At 43.3% G+C, this 18,619-nt stretch overlaps 2 protein-coding genes across 2 annotated transcripts; both read right to left on the bottom strand.

Annotated features, from left to right (window-relative positions):
- Window positions 1-4,564: 4,564 nt before the first annotated feature.
- Window positions 4,565-6,036, bottom strand: LOC129583071 (uncharacterized). The gene has a single exon (XM_055474776.1). The coding sequence runs from the start codon at window positions 5,887-5,889 to the stop codon at window positions 4,891-4,893; it is 999 nt and encodes a 332-aa protein (XP_055330751.1). The 5' UTR covers window positions 5,890-6,036; the 3' UTR covers window positions 4,565-4,890.
- A 270-nt stretch (window positions 6,037-6,306) lies between these two features.
- Window positions 6,307-15,946, bottom strand: LOC129582971 (eyes absent homolog 1-like). Its single transcript, XM_055474610.1, has 13 exons — window positions 15,607-15,946; window positions 12,661-12,994; window positions 11,818-11,981; window positions 11,609-11,749; window positions 9,887-10,186; window positions 9,728-9,823; window positions 9,202-9,362; window positions 8,981-9,135; window positions 8,540-8,700; window positions 7,920-8,162; window positions 7,438-7,538; window positions 7,222-7,358; window positions 6,307-6,634 (listed from the first exon to the last, which is right to left on the bottom strand). Exons 1-12 carry the CDS (start codon window positions 15,635-15,637, stop codon window positions 7,278-7,280), a joined length of 1,968 nt encoding a protein of 655 aa, XP_055330585.1. The 5' UTR covers window positions 15,638-15,946; the 3' UTR covers window positions 6,307-6,634; window positions 7,222-7,277.
- Window positions 15,947-18,619: the final 2,673 nt, after the last annotated feature.

Genomic DNA, 18,619 nt, shown 5'->3' on the forward strand with positions numbered 1-18,619 from the left:
TCCGGTGAAACAGTCATGCAGCGGTCTTGGCATACAATTTAATGTGAGTCAGAACACTGAGAACAGAGAATGTTACCTACCCTAGTAGATAGTACATAATATGGAACGCTACGCTTTAAAGGCAAGACGCCATTTTGGCCAACCACCGTGACGTAGCAGATGCCGTTGCACAAAACTGCCCGCAGACTAGCATACACACAACGGACATGGCGCCCGCCATCCACATCGTGGTGATTCGCGGACTGCATTGCGGAAGTGGAGAATATTATACGGAGATGCAAAACACTGCAACCCGTGGTGGTAGCCGTTAATACTGGCTTAAATGTTGCGAAATAGTTTTGCCCTGCCCAGAAAGACTTGGGCGTTAATACAATGTTTTATCTGGAGCAAACCCATGCTTGCTCCATTTCGGGGAGTGTTTGAGGAAAGGCGCACAATGGTCAAGTTTTTGGAGGATGCAGCATAGCGGAAATTGCGTCACATTCATAATGAGTTCAGAATATTGTGAGCTGTGAATCTGTCACAATTGTAGGCATGGTGTAATGGCAATCGTTCACAGAGCAAACTTCGCGCTAAATACTTACATGCTATCGCCTATCGGTATAGACTTTACGCTAGAAATTGTCGTTATCGGCTAACGCAATGACGTAGGAGTTGCGTGCATTTACAGCGCATATCCCAGAAGCACCGATCAGCAACCGTTATATATTTGCGTCAGCAATGCCAGAGGTAATCTTGATCACCAGTGCACCGACCCTGATTACTGCGCGTTATACGGGAACTGACGAAAGAGCCGATACACATCACCGGCGTACGATCGCGATTATCACCGTTGCAGTGGTATTTAAAACGTGCAACCAATGCTGCAGTTCGTTATATCATCACCTACATAGTTTTGTGAGCTTTTAAAAACAAGACACAGTGTTTCGATTAGGTTCTACGAGACAGCGGCTATATCCTTATAGTACGATGGCCGTCTCCTTTTCCCTTGTTGTGGCCTTGTCGGCGTTATGTCTTATTGCCTTGTTTCCGACTAACAGCAGTGCCAGAAGGGATTCTGCTAGACGGGTCAACATCGGTTCCGGACAGACGAACATCAAGAACAATATGACGCCTTCTAGAGGATCATCAGGCGGTGGATCCAATCGAAACGTTGCGCATGGCGGTACCGCTTACGGAGGAAAGGGCGGCAGCGTCAACATCAACGGCGCTGGTCGCGGACGGGGAAAGCGCGCGGAGTGCCGGCACATCAACAACTACTGCTACGCCGACGAGCACTGCTGCAACCGCATCTGCTACGTTCCCGTCGTCGGCCAGCACGGTGTCTGTCTCTAAAAACGGTTCACGTCGTTGCTAGTTGATTTTCTAAAGGATGCACATTAAATAGTTTATGGTCGATACTAAATTGTAAAACGATATATCGCTTGCTGCAATAGTGGAAACAAAACGCCTCGACATGGTTTCGCCGTGGTGTCCTTCAGTAAATATTCGCACAGATAGTCAGTAATCATGATAACGCTGGGCTGTAAAGGTACATGTTTATACTGGCGTCCAATCGGTGATTTCACTAGGTCGCCAACAGATTCTTTTACGACGGCAAACTATGGTCAACGAGCGCTCAAGCACGCCAGGGTGTGAGATATGAAGGTATTTGTACTGTAGCGTATGCTATGGACTCGTATCGTAGCACTTTAATGTGTATCGCAACTGAGCAGAGAACTGACTGACTGTCATGAGAAGAACCGTAACCAGAGAACAGAAGAAGCACAGAAAGTTGCTAGGACGAAGGACAGAGAATAGAAATATAGAAAGTACAAGAAGGTCAAGAAACACGCGAATCTAGATACATCACACAAGGTGACAGTATACAATTCATACAACTTGAGAACAATAAATAGAATGCCACTAAACAAGGTCACAAATACCTGGCATCGTGCGCCAACGGACATAAAAATAAAAGTCCTCTACTGTATAGAAATAGCGGGCAGGAACGTCTATCACTGTAGAACAAACAAGCCGTGCATATAAAGAAACGCTACATGAGTCAGTGCTGCGCCTTTCTCAACCGCCTTCGTTTGCGGAATAACATCGTCCAGGGTTTGCATACGGCATTGCGTCATTTCCGTCGGGCGCAGCTGAATAGTGGTACAGTACGGTGTGGAATTGGTGGAAGAAAAGGACCTTCGATCACCGGGTGCAATGGCCGCTGCTTTCTTGTACCACTTGCATGTTGCGGGAATCACAAGCGAATCGGTCGGCCCATTGTTGGATGAAAAGATCGGCATGGTGAACAGAATGATTTCTCGTCTGTCACCTTTGCCGTCCCATCAAGCACTTTTCTTGCTGAAAAATTGTCTCTCCGTCCCAAAACTGATGTACCTTTTAAGAACGAGCGAAGCGTTCCATTTTCCGGAGATCCTCAATAAATTCGAGTCTTCTGTAAGCAGTAGTCTTGAGGAAATCACCAACGTGACCATTACTGATGAAATCTGGGAACAGGTAACCTTACCTGTACGGGTGGGTGGTTTAGGCATCAGACGCACCGAACGACTAGCACCTTCGGCATTCCTTGCCTCGGTCAACTCGGTACGCTCGCTGGTGCCACACATGACCGACCTGTACAGTGAAGCATATGTGACACGCGCGGAACAAGCATGGAAGTCAATGGGGCCTGCGGAACTCCCTGCAGAGAATCTGCGCGCTTCACAGCGCGCATGGGACATACCCGTCGTTCTCATTCAGAAAGAAACTGTGTTACGCCAGACCAAGTCCGTTAATCAAAAAGCCCGGCTGCTAGCTGTGTCCCAGCCCGAATCCGGACTGTGGCTTAATGCTGTACCAGTGGCAAGCCTCGGCACTTTGCTGTCAAATACCGAAGTACGAATATCCGTTGCGCAACGCATCGGCTCCCCAGTATGTATCGAACATCGGTGCAAATGCGGCAGCACCGTTGACGTGTGGGGATATCACGGGTTGGGATGCAAACGTCTTAAAGCGAAGATTTCCCGGCACAACGAAGTTAGAGATGTTATCCATCGTGCGTGTGGTACGGCCAGCATCCCTTCAGTTCTGGAACCTCCGGGCCTCTACCGCGACACTTTGAAACGACCGGACGGCATGACTTCAGTCCCTTTCAGTCATGGGAAATCCTGGGTTTGGGATGTCACCTGCCCGGACACCATGGCCACCTCCTACATCGCCAAGACGTCCCAGGAGGCCGGCGCGGCCGCCACCATGGCAGAGACAAAGAAAAACCAGAAGCACGAATATTTACGGGATAATTTTAATTTCTCTGCTTTGGTTTTTGAAACAATGGGTGTGTGGGGTAAAGAATCGAAATGTAAAATGTCTACACTCGGTAAAAGGCTTTCTGAGCGGACTCAGGAGAAGCGGTCCACTCAGTTTCTGAAGCAGAGAATCAGTATTGCTTTAATGCGAGGTAATGCTGCATGCGTTCAGGAAACCTTCTGCATCGGGAGGAGGCTGGATGAAGTATATTATGTGTTGAAATAGTTGCAATAATGTACTGCCTGATTTAGCGTTTAACCAATGTTCATTTGTGTAACCCAATAAAAAGAACCCTTGCATGTATCGTGCGCTATGTAATAAAGTAGCCACTAAACCGTCGATCGCACCGGCTGAACACGGCACCAACATCTGGGCTAAAACGCTGCTTAAGAAAGCAGTAGTAAAACGCGATTCTGCAGTTTAATCGCTAGCTTAACGGCAAGTTTACCAATTCACCTGAAACCGGGCAAAAAACTTCCAGCATTTCAATCACCAAAGCCAAAAGGTATCCCTGCAGCATTAACATTTGCCATTTGGTAACGGGGTGTTTATCGGATGGAGCAGTTTGATCAGCTTGTGTACGTGTACTGCTTTACCGTATTTTAATTCGTTTTTGTCTACGGCGTGGATGGTGTTGTCAGCGTTTGGTGATCACAATATGCGCGTGCAGATCAAGAGTTTGTCCGGCGTCCGACGAAACACCGTTATCAGATTAAACAATTCAAGATGCACACCGAGAAAGCGGTCACCATACAGTACCTACCGTTCTTCCGGTAGCGATCAGCCACACCCTGATTAACACATTGATTAAGGTGGATTGTTGACTGCACCGAGATAGAGCAACTGCATCAGCTGATGCCATCTGCTCGCCAGACGAAAATGACGCATAATACGACGAAACAGAAGAAACAGCAGTACATTTAAGCTCGTCCCAAACCACACGCAATACCCCCATGCAGGATGCGCCTTCTTTGGTCACCTACCGTCTTCTTCATTTTAGTCAGAGTTTGTGATTAAAACACTGTCTTAATCGGCAATGCATTTTCGATTGGTAAATTGCACCGAGTCTTCGTAAAGCATAAAACTTTTGTCGGTTGCCTCGAAGAGCGTCACGTAACGGTTCCGCGTCTGCTATTCCAAAATTTCCCTTTGGAGTGGTGCTGGATATCGCTCGATTTAAATACTCTGGTTAATAGGCTTTTTGCTTTTCTTCCTGATTTGCTGTCTTAGCTGAAAAGGAAGCGACGTCTCTCAGTAACGGACAATAAAGTAGTAATTATTATTAGAAAAACGAAAACTCAAATCAGGCTTAGAAACAGAATAGGCAGCTTTCGATAGATGTGTGCCGTCATCCTACGCTTGCGGTAAATCGGCCAGAACCGATAGCCACAACACTGTGAACCGCTTAGACAAGATTCATCCGCTGTCGCACTCACCGACTAGCGTACAGTAATGTGTAACCGCAAAAGCACCAAAAAGCGACGATGATATGACCGACAGAAATCACACTTCCTGCCATACAGTAAAAATTTTCGTAGAACGCGCAGCAATAAGAAACATGATTACAACGACATAGCATACACTAGCGTAAAATAATATAAATCACGGAGCCGGCGCACCCTTCAGTCTCTGGCGTAGCCGGTCTCGGGCCGGCGAACGGAACGTGGTGAACGCTTCCGGGTACAACGTGTTGATGCGCTTCACCACTTCCGGGTCCACATCTTTCCCATCTTCCCCATCCTTCTCCACCGCCTCGTAACTGACAGTACTCTTATGATTTTTTCCATTCACACTCGTAATAATCTTTTCCTTAATCTTTACATCTCGGTTTTCTTCCCGGGACCTCGCGCCACAGTCGGGACGCGGCGCTCCCGAATCCAAGGAAACTTTCCCCATCAAATCCGCCAATTTCCCCATCTCCGCTTCCTTCTTCCGTCTGGCCTCCCGTTCCGCCCGGCGCTTCATCCGCCGCTCGTGCCGCTCCCGGATCTTCCGCTCCCACTCCTCCATATCCGCCTTCTCCGCGTCCACCGCTTCCTGGAGCTCCTTGTGCCTCCGCTCTTCCCGGCGCGCCCGCACATCTAAATGCAGCCGGTGCGCCAGCGTCGGGTGCTCCTCCACATCACTATGGCTAGAAACATCCGAGGAGACATCCGATTCCCGGCGCACCATCTCCGAATCGATGGGCGGTTCGTCGGGTTTCACCGGGGCGAAGAACATGCGCAGCGCCGACACCGTGAAGATGTCGGAGAGATTCTGCGCGTCGTGTCCGGAGCGTCGGTTCATCTCGGCGTTGAGTGCGTCCGTTGGCATGTCCTGGTTGGCGTCCAGCCATTTTAAAAAATCCGCGTCGTTAGCGGCTCCTGTGGATTTGTCCAGGTCCGCCAAATCAGCCATGGTCTCCGGCGGGATAACGTGTTCCGGATGGTGATGGGATTTGGCGCGGGCGGTTAAACCAGCGTCGGTGGGAGCCACTTCCATGCCTTGCCGGGTAATATCCAGCGCCGCAGTTTTCTCCGCGCGGCCGTCGGCGTGTGCGTATTTCCCGGCCGTGGCGATTCCCGACTGGGCGACCGGATCATTGTTTTTCTCCTTCGACATTATTAAAAAAAAAGAAGTAAAAAAAAGCTACACAAATTCGTCTTTTCTTCTCTTGAGTAAATTATCAACCGGAACTGTAAACGAAAAGCGTAAAATGCGTAAAGTTACCAAACACGGAATTTTCTTATTTGAGTCATGGACGTAATTGCGCGAACTGTTTGTCTACGGAATGACTGCATCACAGTGTTTTTTTGGTTAGGTGCTCGTTAATATTTGTCGGCTCTTTGCCGTGCTGTCGATTCCGGCGTGCCGGTGTCCGCGGGGCATTTCATGTTTTCTTGCTAAAAATGTGTGAAAATGCCGGTATTCTGTACATACATCGTAATATGCTACAATATACGTATGATCTCATTTGTAGACTAAAGCGTATTTTTATTATGGAGATGTTATGCTTCGCAGTTTGTGGTACTTCCGGTTGAACGGTTTTATTTGACTGTAAGTTAATTTTGTACACAAGAGTGACCGCTGTAATTCAGAGTACATAATGAGTAATAAATTTAACCGGGTCTGCCGAGGAGAAGCGAAAACCAACGTCCATTTGTAGACTGGATGATCATCGACGTTATAAACATGTATAGGAACGAATAGCGGTTGAAATTTGTTAAGTGACATTATTAGCAGGAAGCAACCCAGTTCGCGAGTATTGTAAAATTGTTAACATCCACAGTTATCTCCACGACACCATCCAGTTGCCGGTGTGGGACTTGCGTGGTTGCCTTGTTCATCGTTGTGGATAATTGTGTATCTGTTGCGAGAAAAACATACGAGTGTAAATAAACCACCGTTATGCGCAGTTAATGAGATAACCCGGAAAAAACTAAAAAAATGTTTAAGCGCTTAAAGCATTTTATGGTAAGCATGCGTGCTGATATCATCGAGATCACCTTTGATATTGGTATGCCGTTGCACTACGATTCTTGTCGATTCTGTGGTCGCGTTTCACAACGCGCTGTGAGAGTATTCATAATTGTAATACACAACAAATTATTTTTTCCTTCTTTTTAATTATAATTTTTATATGTTTTATAACATGCTTTGCCCTAATAATTTTAATATAAAGCAAACTATTTTTTTTCTTGATCCTTTGTTTTAATTTTAATTTTGTTTTACCGGACAACAAACGAACCAGTGCAAACTTTTAAAAGCACACTTCCAGTAGTTATTTTATAATGCTACGTTTTTTCTTGTTAACCGTAGTGGTTAACTGCGCTGATGCACGCTGATTAAATGAACTATGCAAAACCCCGAGCTTCTATTAATGTTTATTCATACGAGTACAGATGCTACGTTTTTGGTTTCATAAAATTTTTTACACTATTTACCAGTACGTACCACAGGTGTGCGTATATATGCACGGCCAGCGCTGGACCCCGTCCTCCTGGTGACCTTTACAGGTGTTGCTCGTTGATGGCGTGGCGCAGGGCCACCAAGTGGTTGAAGCATTCCACGCGCCAGAACGGGAAGTTCATCTACAACGCAGGCATGTGTTAAACGAACCTACGATATCGGCTTTTGGGAAACATTTATTTTAAGAATTTAATAACGTACTTGTTTGGCCGCGGTCTCCTCCTCATGTCCGCTGCCCACCACGACGTAGGTGCACTTGCGGCCGAAACGGTTGAGGATGCGCTCGAAGCATGTCTCCTTACCTGCCAACAAAATCTTCATGCTTATATATAAAAAAAGTACACCAACCAGATTTTAAGTAATTTGGTTTGAAATTTGTTAATCGAATTTCGCAATTTATTTCTCCAATGAAAATACACGGAAAATTTTTTTATATATAAAACTGTTTATATATATGCCAACTAAAAAATTGTATCAGCCAGATTTTAACGAATCTCATTTCGAAATTTATTAATTCAGTTTTGCAGTTCCTTTCTGCAATAAAAATAGGGCGTCAAATAAACGTTTCTTCGTTCAGTTTTTTAACGGGTCAACCACCGTCAATGAATTATTAATTTTCTAATTGTGTTTAGTTGAGATTTGAGTGTTGATGAACCGGAAGCGCCGGGTGGCTGTTGACTCACCGACTTTGGCGGAGCTGTAGACGTTCTCGATGGGGAACACATCGGCGAAGCCGAAAAGGAGAAGCTTGGTGATGGCGGCCACCAGGGCGTTCTGCGTGACCAGGACGTTGGTGCAGCCGTCGCGGGTGGCGATCTTCTTCAGGCACTCGTGCGCCAGCCGCGACCAGTTGAAGGTCTGACTGTCGATCTGCTCCCGCATCGTCACCCACTCCTGCCGACTCACGCCGCAATGCCCGCACAACACTGCCGCAAAAAAACTTCATCTCAATATGTACATATTTTAATTTAGTAACAATAAACGTATTAAGTTTTTAATATTTAATTGATCAATAACTTATTAATATTAAACACCGTCCTCTTAAAATCAAGTTATTTAAAATATAAAGTTTAATAGCTGCAACAATTTTATTTTAATTAGTTTTAATTTTACACTTTCTATACTTATGTATAGTTATGAGACGCCTTTTTGCCACCAAGTAAATGCAGCTTGTCAAGTCGAATTTCGAAAACATTCTTGGCTTAATTTTGACTAGATCGAACGACCATTTTACTATAGTATGTAATTTGACCGGCAAAATTTGCTGTCTGCTTATTTGGTTACTAGTGTTCAAACAACTAACCATCGGGCTGGGTGCGGTACTGGTTGTAGATGTCCTTGATGCGCCGGTAGCGGAAGGCCAGTTTCCGCATCCAATCGACGCCGCCGCGCACTCCCGACGCCATGCACAGGTTGCCGTTCGGGGAGATTGCGCGGAAGCCATCCGCCGCGAAATTATACGAACTACACGCGAAAAGTAAATATGGCAAATAAATCTGCCCGCAAACAAACAGACACTTAATTATGCATTTACTGTAAATAACAGATTGTGCTTCTGTTTATTACTACATTAAATATATGTTATTTTTAATACATTTGATAAATTTTTTATAATTTTTTCAGTTAATTTGTTCAAAAAATATGTATTTATCAAAATATTCACTTTTATTATTTATTTAAATTTATTTGAAGTTAGTAAGTTAGTTTGTTTGTAATTAAAATAATAATACTATAATGTAAGTACCTTAAATCCTGTCCGTTATCGTCGCTAGCCACATCGTCAATGTGCACCTGATCGCACTCGTACAGATCCTCCATGAACAGACACTTCTCCGATATCTGCATAATCAGCGTCTCCATGCGCAGACAGATGCTGCGGAAGAATTCACAGTCCAGCGCCTGTAAATAAGAAATTTCGTATGTAATTTATTTTGTTGCCGTTCAGAACCGGAAGTGGTCGCTGACCCTGTTCTGCAGGTCCGGATGCGGCAGCGGGTCCTGCAGGACGCCGCTGATCAGCACGATGATGGTCTCGTCTAGATTCCAGATGAACACCCGCTCCATGTCGCCCTCGGGCGGCGGTGTCGGGTTGTTCTGCCGACGCCCACGGTTCTTAGATGAACGCGCTATAATTCAATTATGTATATTTTTTTTTAATTTTTGCGGCTCTTTTGATAAAAAAAATAACAAAGTCATATTATTAAAACAAAATCACCTCTAGATTAACATAATGTTAAAAAATGTGAAAAAACAATTTTAATATCCAGTATTATAATAAAACGTGTTGTACGGAAAATTAATTTACTATTACAATATTATTATTATTATTGTTATATAAAATTTTCTGTTTCTGATAATTGGTATCAACGCTTCTTGTTCTTCGCATTATTATAGTTGTTTTTCTTTTCATTATAATTCTCATTTTCAAATTGCTGAATAGCATGTACAGATTTTTATTTAACAAACATTTTTTTTTATTTCTAAGAATGACCTTTCTTGCTGAGTGACGCCACGGAAGCGTTCTCTTTGAGAGGCGGCGAGGGCGTGGCCGTGGTGTTACTATTGGACGTGGAGTAGTGCGAATCTGCTACAACAAAAAGTGACCTTTACACCATGACCTTTACCGTAATACATTAAGTAGAGCACTGACCGGCCGTGGAATTAGTGTTGAGCCCGGCCAGCTGGTAGCCCGCGTTGGCCGCGGAGTGGGCGGCCGGCGCGGTGAGATTGTGGGCGGCGGCGGCGGTGTTGGAGGCCTGGACGGCCTGTACCGCCTGGGCGGCGGCGGCGTGCATGTAGGCCGGGTAGTTGGCCGGGGAGTAGTAGGCCGCGTAGGCCGGGTTCTGGCCGTAGGAGCCGTACGTGTAGTCCAGCGCCTGCTGCTGACTGAAGCCCGGCGAACTGCACGACGGATTGGCCGAGAACGCGCCGGCATTGTACGCTGCGGCACCTAAATATTATTATTTCTTTATTATCAAATTTCTACGAAATATTCAAAACATTAATTGCAAAATTAAATTAAATCGTGTTGTTAATAATTTAACGCATTACGATAATATAAAATTGAGAATATTATTAATTACTGTATATTTAACATAAACTACATTTACAGCAAAAGAACCATAATAAATTATTATATGCAGTAAACCGAGAGAAATACTGTAATTTTAAAAAAAACCACAAGCAAAATTATACGTAAGTTTAATAAGGTAGCTTGGTACATAAACAGAAGAAATTTAATTGAACGGTATGAAATGGTTGCAATAAACGGAAATTAATAACTGATTGCTATGCTGTTGCGGAACGGAAATTAATAACTGATTGCTATGCTGCTATGCTGTTGCTAACACGAAAGCGGACGCAGCAAAAGATCTAACTGAAGCACCACCGGCAGTCTGTGAGTGGCTTAATTCCAACCGGTTGTTCGTCAACGAGAAAAAATCGAATTTGTTACTAATAAGTTCAGCGCATAATCGCGAAACCAACGTAAGCGTAATGCTGAACGGTCATAAATTACTTCCAGAAAAGTCAGTGAAACATCTTGGAGTGGTACTGGATGAACATCTCAGTTGGGCTGACCATGTTAAAAAGGTCCAAAAGAATGTTCGGTACGGTATATCACTGTTAAATCGTGTTAAAGTCGGCCTGCCAACATCCCAACGCATTGCGCTTTTCTATGCCTTTGTTCAGTCGCATCTGGACTACTGCTCTACAGTGTGGAGCGGGGCATCTGTGCGCTTGCGTGATAAATTGGCCGCGATGCATCGTAACGGTGTCCGAGCGGCTGCAAACTACGCAAAGATACCCACGGAATCGTTCATGAACCAACATGGGATCTTACCGCTCTTCACGAGATGGAAACAAAAGGAAGCGATATGGTTATACAAGATCAAACATCCGGAAAAATTCCATGTGCCGCAGTACATCTCTGAGATGGTGGAATTTGATGACCATATAAAGCCGTACAACCTTCGGAATAGAAACCGCATCCGGATCAAGGCGGAAGCGAAGAAGAAAGTTGGCGAGACGACCTTTGCTTGGAAACTTAATAAATTGTGGACATTTTTTGTTGATTCTAATTTTTCTGATCTGTTCGATATTCGTACAGTTGGTGCCTTTAAGCAAGCTTTGAACCGTGTCAATTTTGTTTAAGACGTCTTTTCTGTCTATCTGCACTCGTACTTTTCGATTTTGCTATTTGGCCAGGTTTAAAATCCCAGCTAGAAAGTCACCCTAGCCGGAAATGGGCTACCTGCTCCACGATGAATAATAATAATAATAATAATTGAAAGTAAGTTCAAAAAAACCCTGAAATTAAAGGCGAAAAAATCCAATAATAATTTTTTCAGTGGATAATATTACGAATTGTTACCGTAAGCAGCGTAGGGATTATTTCCGGTCGGCACTGAGGCGAACGTCCCCGGGAAGGCCGTGGGCATGTAACCGCCGGCAGCGGCGGCCGCCGAACTGAGCCCGGCTACCGAGGTTTGTCCGTTTTGCTTCAGATTTCTTCCTGTAGAAAATTATCAGATATAGCACGGTTCACATTTGAAACCACCGGAAGTGAGAGTAATGACTGACCGTAGGGCTGCTGCAGGATGGTGGAGTAGCCCGGCGTGCTTTGAGCATTGTAGAAGCCGGAAGCGGCGGCGGCCGCGGCCGGCAAATGCGAGTAGGAGGAGTTGTGGGCGTGCGCTGCCACGGCGTGACCGCTGCCTACCGAGGGGTAGGCCTGCATTTTCTCACTGCCAAGTGCCAACACAACCGATAAAATCCGATAATTCGCTACTCTAATCAACGATTAATAAAGAAAAAAAGGTAAAATATATTTAAATTATTTCCCTTATTGAAATGTATTTGATTTTTTATTTATCATGGGAAGCACTTTCAAACAAGTTTACAAACACTTCAGACACTTTAAGATTTACTTCAGAAAATATTATTCTGCGCATTTTAGATATTATTTTGCTTTAATTATTTTTGTATTTAATTTCATGTGATTTATGTTTACGAATTTTTACTTGTTAATTGTTATTTTCCGCTGAATTAATTTATATTTAAATTCGTATAATTTGTTTACACATTTTTACTCACTAATTTATACAAGATTATTTTTTCTTAAATAAAATCGGGTGACTTATTTTGCTTATTTTTACGTATTATGTTACACATGTTTTCAGCGTTCACGTTATTTGTAATTTATTTTCTTTTCCCTTCCGGGGCTTTTTGCTTTATTAGTTTTAAATTAATAAATTGCATATACCGAAAACAGTAATTTTTTCTCGAATTCAATTACATTAAATACATACGCTCATTTTCATTTCTTTCATATTTTTGCCTGCAGACATTTACCGCGCTCAAGAACTGCCGGTATTCGCGGTGTACGTATATGCAGTATACAGAGTACACTATACCAATGCTTACGTAAGAGGAAACGGGGGCCGTGTAGGCGTCGCTGCACCAACGTTCCCTGTACTCGTGCTAATTAAAAGCCGGCTGTTGTCCGGCTGACTCTCCGCCTTCCTTTTCCGGGATGAAGAAGGATCCTGGCCCGGCGGCGGCGACGGCGGCCGAGTGATGAGTGCGTGTCCCGTATCCGCTTCCGAATCCGCACAACCAGCGCTCCCGTCGACCCCGCCCACACAGCCGGGATCGGATGGCGAGTGCGCGGCAACGGCACTGTTGCTGCTGTGACTGCGGCACACCGGGGATGTGTTCAGCAGGCTGTCCGCTCCCAGGGCAGCCGCGACGTGGATGTCTGTAATACCAGTAAATTAACCGTGAGACTTTACCTGTTACTGGTACGGTTGAAATTGTTGATTTCTTCAACCGGAACTGATTCTTGATATTGTTATCGTGTTTTTGGAAATAAAAGGTAGATCTAGACCGTGAGAACGTAGAACAGTGTATGCGTTTGAGGAGACATTTCATGGGCACAAGCGAATTACGTACGAAACACTTCAGCGGGACATGTACTAATTAAAGACCAACGATAAATTTTTTAGTTGCATTGTTGTTTTTACAAAAACACGCACGATATAAACTACCGTAGATACTATGTATACTCGTATATATACATACGAGTATAAATGTTTTTGCAGAAAGTCGTACAGATGTCGAGATACTGCCGGTAAAAACAGCTTGTTTCCTTTTTTATTTTGTTTTTTCTATAAAATATAAGATTGTTTTTATTTTCTTGTTTCTATAAAAAGCCAAAAGAGAACATTCATTTAAACATTCATTTACAGAAACAAGCCCGGCATAGTGTTTTTTCAGTCGCCTGTTTTCATTTTTATAGAGATACGAAACACATATATGACTAACACCAGCATTAAATTTCACGTCTCATCGGATATTTTTATATCAACCTATAATCGGTTACTTAAATGATACCGCCATAATTTTCTCAGTGGCGGTTGTTCATTTTTTATAAATCAATGCAGAACCGGCAGTAAAAATTTATTATGCGGCAGGAAGAAAACTAAATCTTTTGTCGCATGCTGATTAAAGCAAGAAAAGGGAATAAAATTTTTTTTTACAATAACAATTCGATCGGCCCGGAATTTCACGTCATCAGCATTCATAGTTATTATTAAATATTAAGAAAAATTGACAACCAGGGAATAATATGAATCCTCTTGTGCTGGTCAGCAGGGACTATGGGTCCGAGTAGCGCAGCAATTACAAGCGATCATAATTGACGGACAACATCAGCATATTCTAGCGCCGCTGTTCGGCTTCCGCTGGTGGAGTGCAGCTCGTACTCGGACCAGCCGATGTGTACACACTACTACTTTATTTGAATGGACGCTCGCAGCAGCCACAGACGGCCGGGCCTGAATCCAGCACGATGGGAAGCAGAGCAGCGAATGACAACAAACGGTCCAAGGCAGAAAAGTCAACATTAGTTTATACATGTCGACTCTTCAGCGAATTAATGAACTACTAACTTTTAAGTAGGAATAGAGTAGACTCATCTACTCTAGACTCAGGAACTAAGGCTAATGCAGGCCAGTCCAGCTGCGGCCGCATTTTCATCCGGCAACACAAACATACAACGCGGATTATTCAACAAAGAAGACGCTAAAGCCGTTCTTTCTCCACATTTATTTGCTATAACTTTCCTACGCAATTAATTTATAATTATCGACAAAATACTGACCTTTCGGGAAAACTTATACCAATAAAATTTAAAAAATTGTTGCCAAAGAATATTGGTATATATAAATTTCATGTTAATCGATGACCTTTCGGAAATATATACACTTAAAAAAAATTGTTGCAAAAGAATATCGGTTTATATAAATTTTTTGTTAATCGATGACCTTTAAAAGATATATATGTACTTGTAGGAAGCCTTTATAAAGCCCATAATATTATGGACTGCAAAATAGAGAATCGTTCCTCGCAAATTTTAACGAGTATCGGCGTTTTCTGTCCGGAGAAAATTCCAAAACAAATCTACAAAATTTATTTAACAGTGTATTACAGTAAATTAATTTTTTGTAATAGAAAAACCGCAATGGTGACGCTGTACGATTACCAGACGATGCCCGCTGAATAAACAACCGCAAAATAATTTACACAGCCGCAGACAACTACCGTTAACACGGTGTAACTGTTGATCAAGCTGTCGGTAATAGCGGCGAAATGAGCCAATACACATATAAATAAATTGTGCCGCTTTGGAAAATTACACCGGCAGCTTGGCCGACGGAATGGATGACAAAGTGGGGGAACCTTGATCATGCAGAGGGATAGCTGGGTAGTATAAAGTTATGCCACAAGTGCAGCCGAACCTGATCCGCCCGGATCGGATGGACAATAAATGCAAAATACACCAAGCAACTGTCAAGATTGAATATAACGTATCGCTGCTGTATACCGCGACGGCAAAGCGGCGGCTGTGCAAAACAATTGACATCCAACACCCGCTCGCCGCTTCTCCCGCTCGATTGATCAACACGTCACAGAAAACTGAAAAGCTTATATAAAAATTAAAATCTCCAAAATCTCTCGTTAAAAAGAATTGCAGCAGAGCATTTTCTATTTCTTCGTAATTTTACCTCTATCTTTCTATTATTTTTAGTTGTCCTTTCTTATTTTTTTATTTCTTCGTAATTTTTTTATCTAGTTTTGTAAAGAAAATGGCGAAAACAAATTACAGAAAAATTGCAGCCGAGAAATTTTTATTTCGTTATAGCTGTACTTGTATTATTATCATGCTTTTAGTTCTTTTCGAACTTTGTCTTAATTTCCTCGAGAATTTTTCGTCTGATTTATTAAAGGAAACAGCGAAAACATATTTATAGAGGTGCGAATATTATTGAGAAAAATTATTAAGACGATTAAAATCCGGAGAAATCATACCTGATCGCGCAACGGCCTGAAGCGTCAGCATCACATTAAAAACATTAACATCTACTCTATCACATTCGCATTAATCACAAGGATTATTTTAATCAGATTAGAATCCAGCACATGATCATCCACAAATCAAATTATTGTATAAACATCCCGGCAATGTTATAACACTGTGCAGATGCGCAACTGTCCGATCTGTCATTATTACCGTCACCGCCTCAACTATACAGACACCCGTGACCTTTCCGGGCCTCCATCGCCAGGGCAAACACGGAGTGATTACCTTGTTAGAGAAAATGTGTATTTGCCTTTGTGCGCTGCCTGCATATGCTGCTGTATGTGTTCTCTGTGATGCGGCGGTGCCTGTTGACTTTTCTCCGCCGTGTACGTATACGACGCGTTCCAGTTTCGGGTTAGATACGCGCGCCTAGCTCTACTCCGCATCCAATCAATCCGCAGTGAATGTGCCCCGGTATTTGCATACTGCTCTGTGCTTGTTTATCCACAAAAACCGATGCACGGATAATGGAAGTCAATTACTAGCTTTCCCATTCGGGGGAAATATTTTCATTGCGGATTTGTTTGTATAGAAATATGTAATTTACCCGGCATTCGTTACAAATTATTTTATAGGTAAAGAATATATATGTAAAAAATTAATTTATCTTTGGTTTAAGACTTTAAGTAAGCTCTTCATTTTGCATTTGATTTTCGGAAAAATCCCTTATATTAAACTCTCGGTCCAAATAATATATATAAATTATATATATGTATCTATATTTTCTAATAAATTGTGAAATTTCTTAGTCCAAACACGTTCTATATAAATGATACAGATTTCTTTTTCCAGTGGTTTTTGAAAAATCAGTGAATTTTTTAGTTCTGATTTAAATATCTAAAATATTACATTACAACTTTAACTACACTATTTTATTAATCAAACATAAATAAATTTTAATTAAATTATTGTATTTGTACAATGTACTAAATTACTAGTTATATTTTATTAATTATATTTTCTGGTGGTTTTTGTAACAATCAAATAGATTTTTCAGTCTGAATAAATTCTGATTTTTTTGCTGACTGGCGAACAGGCGCGGTTTGTTTGTAAAAAAAAGATAATAAAAAAATATGGAAATTACCGATGGATAATAGGAACAATGGCCGTCTCAACTGGTGGCGATTGTTCGTCTGTTTATCAGGCAACAATTGGCATGCGTCTCCGTTTGGGCCCGATCTGACACTGTGATGATCGCGCCGCAAGCGGATATGTGCGCCTCTCAAACACACACCAGCGTCCGTTAACCAGGACACCAATGCATTCGCAAAAAGCGTTTTTCCACGCTGCTCTAATCAACAGCAACCGCAGCGGCCTGAAAAGCATTATTTCCCGACAAACACCAGCACCCCCCATGCCAACGGAAGCGGCGCATCGGTGTGTTTGCTCAGCGCCGCAGTAGCCGTGCAAATTAACGGGATGGTTAGAGTCAACTTTACAGTCAGCCGCGCACACTCGACCGCGCACGGAGAGAGAGCTGCATTAACATAAGCAGACGCACATGTGCCGTAGACTAATCTCCCGATTCATCCAGCACAAAGAAAAGTTGGACAGTGGACACACACTCAAACTGCAAACATGACTCGAACAGAAGCTCCAAACACACAGAAACTGCGTCAAATTCTCAAAATAAATTTCACGCCCTGTAGATTCATCTAATTCCCTGTACCGTAAGCCGGGATTAGTATAGGTTGTACAGGAATATACTAACTTCCACAGTAATTATCACCAGACAGTGTAGTGGGTGCTACCCGATCGTCTCCCTGTATGTGATACAAGTTTCCTAATTTTCCGTACAGGGAAGAACTGCACTAACCGACTTTAAAAACTCCAACGAGTCCAAACAGCCTTACAAATTTTTGAAAATAATTTAGAATCTTGTGTATTAACATAGCTTAAATTACATGTATCATATGCGGTAACAAAACTCCAATTGCACAACAGAATAACAGCAACATGTTGCATTCGCATAAATAGCACAACGAATTTGATGTGTATTAACATCGTTCAAGCAAAAATCAAATAATACAAACACAGACAAAAAAGAAATGCAGTTTTCACATGCTATAACAAGAAAATTTCCTCTAACTTCTCCTGATCCGGTATTGTGCCCATAACGCACATAGCGTTTCCTCTTTGAATCTGTATGGAGATCCGCTGCCGGAAAAATTCTTTCGCGCGTGGTTGCCCGGTAGTGGTCGCGATGAGCTGTCCGGTTTTATCGACCAGCATCTTAGCTCCGTCGCCCAAAGGTCCGTATGTTTCAAAGGCAGCGGCAACAAAATTGTACCTTGGCTGAAGCCACGCATGTTTTGCGAGCTTTTTTGCTTCGGCTAGTTCCGCTGCGGCACCGACATTGACGGCTGTACGGTCGAGATATGAAGTTGCCAGAGTGTCCACACAGGTTACGTCTATTGCGAGTGGTTTACCACGTTCCCAGGGGACAAGCGTAACTACATCCGGTCTTTTGTTACCTACTAAGGCCAATCCTTTCGGCTCCACTCTGGCAGGGAAACCACCCGTCGTTAACGCGCGAGCGAACTCCTTGCTGATGCCATCATGTCTGGGTAGTCGTCCGGCTGATCGTTTGCACCGCAGTCCATGTCTCCCGAACTCGTCTACCCATTCGCCGCATTTACATTCATGGGGAGTTACAATAGGAGCACCTAAACGTAGAGCGACGCTGGTCTGAAAATCGATATTTTCCAGCAGATTACCTAGGCAAGCAGCCGGCAATGCGTGAATCCAGTAACCCGATTCTGGTGTTGACACCGCCTTCAAGTGTGCGACTTCTGTGGCAGAGACACGGAGTGCTGAAAGGTCAGAAAGTGCACGCAAGGACGCAGGAGTGTCCCAGGCTTTCTGGATGCCGTGGAGGGGTTCAGCTGGCACATCATTCAAGCCGGTAAGCAACTTCCAAGCCAAAGTTGCGGAAGTTGTGTCGGTCGGTGGTAGAAAAGG

This window comes from Paramacrobiotus metropolitanus, unplaced genomic scaffold (assembly GCF_019649055.1).
Source record: "Paramacrobiotus metropolitanus isolate TYO unplaced genomic scaffold, Prichtersi_v1.0 Parri_scaffold0000009, whole genome shotgun sequence".
In the NCBI taxonomy this organism is placed as follows: Eukaryota; Metazoa; Tardigrada; class Eutardigrada; order Parachela; family Macrobiotidae; genus Paramacrobiotus; species Paramacrobiotus metropolitanus.

Bases quoted from the DNA above. Each gene is read 5' to 3' on its own strand.
- LOC129583071 (XM_055474776.1), bottom strand. From the start codon at position 5,889: ATGTCGAAGGAGAAAAACAATGATCCGGTCGCCCAGTCGGGAATCGCC.
- LOC129582971 (XM_055474610.1), bottom strand. From the start codon at position 15,637: ATGCTGACGCTTCAGGCCGTTGCGCGATCAG. The intron at 11,750-11,817 runs GTCAGTCATTAC...AATTTTCTACAG, and splicing joins CATCCTGCAGCAGCCCTACG to GAAGAAATCTGAAGCAAAAC. The intron at 7,539-7,919 runs GTGAGTCAACAG...TTTTGTTGGCAG, and splicing joins CTACAGCTCCGCCAAAGTCG to GTAAGGAGACATGCTTCGAG.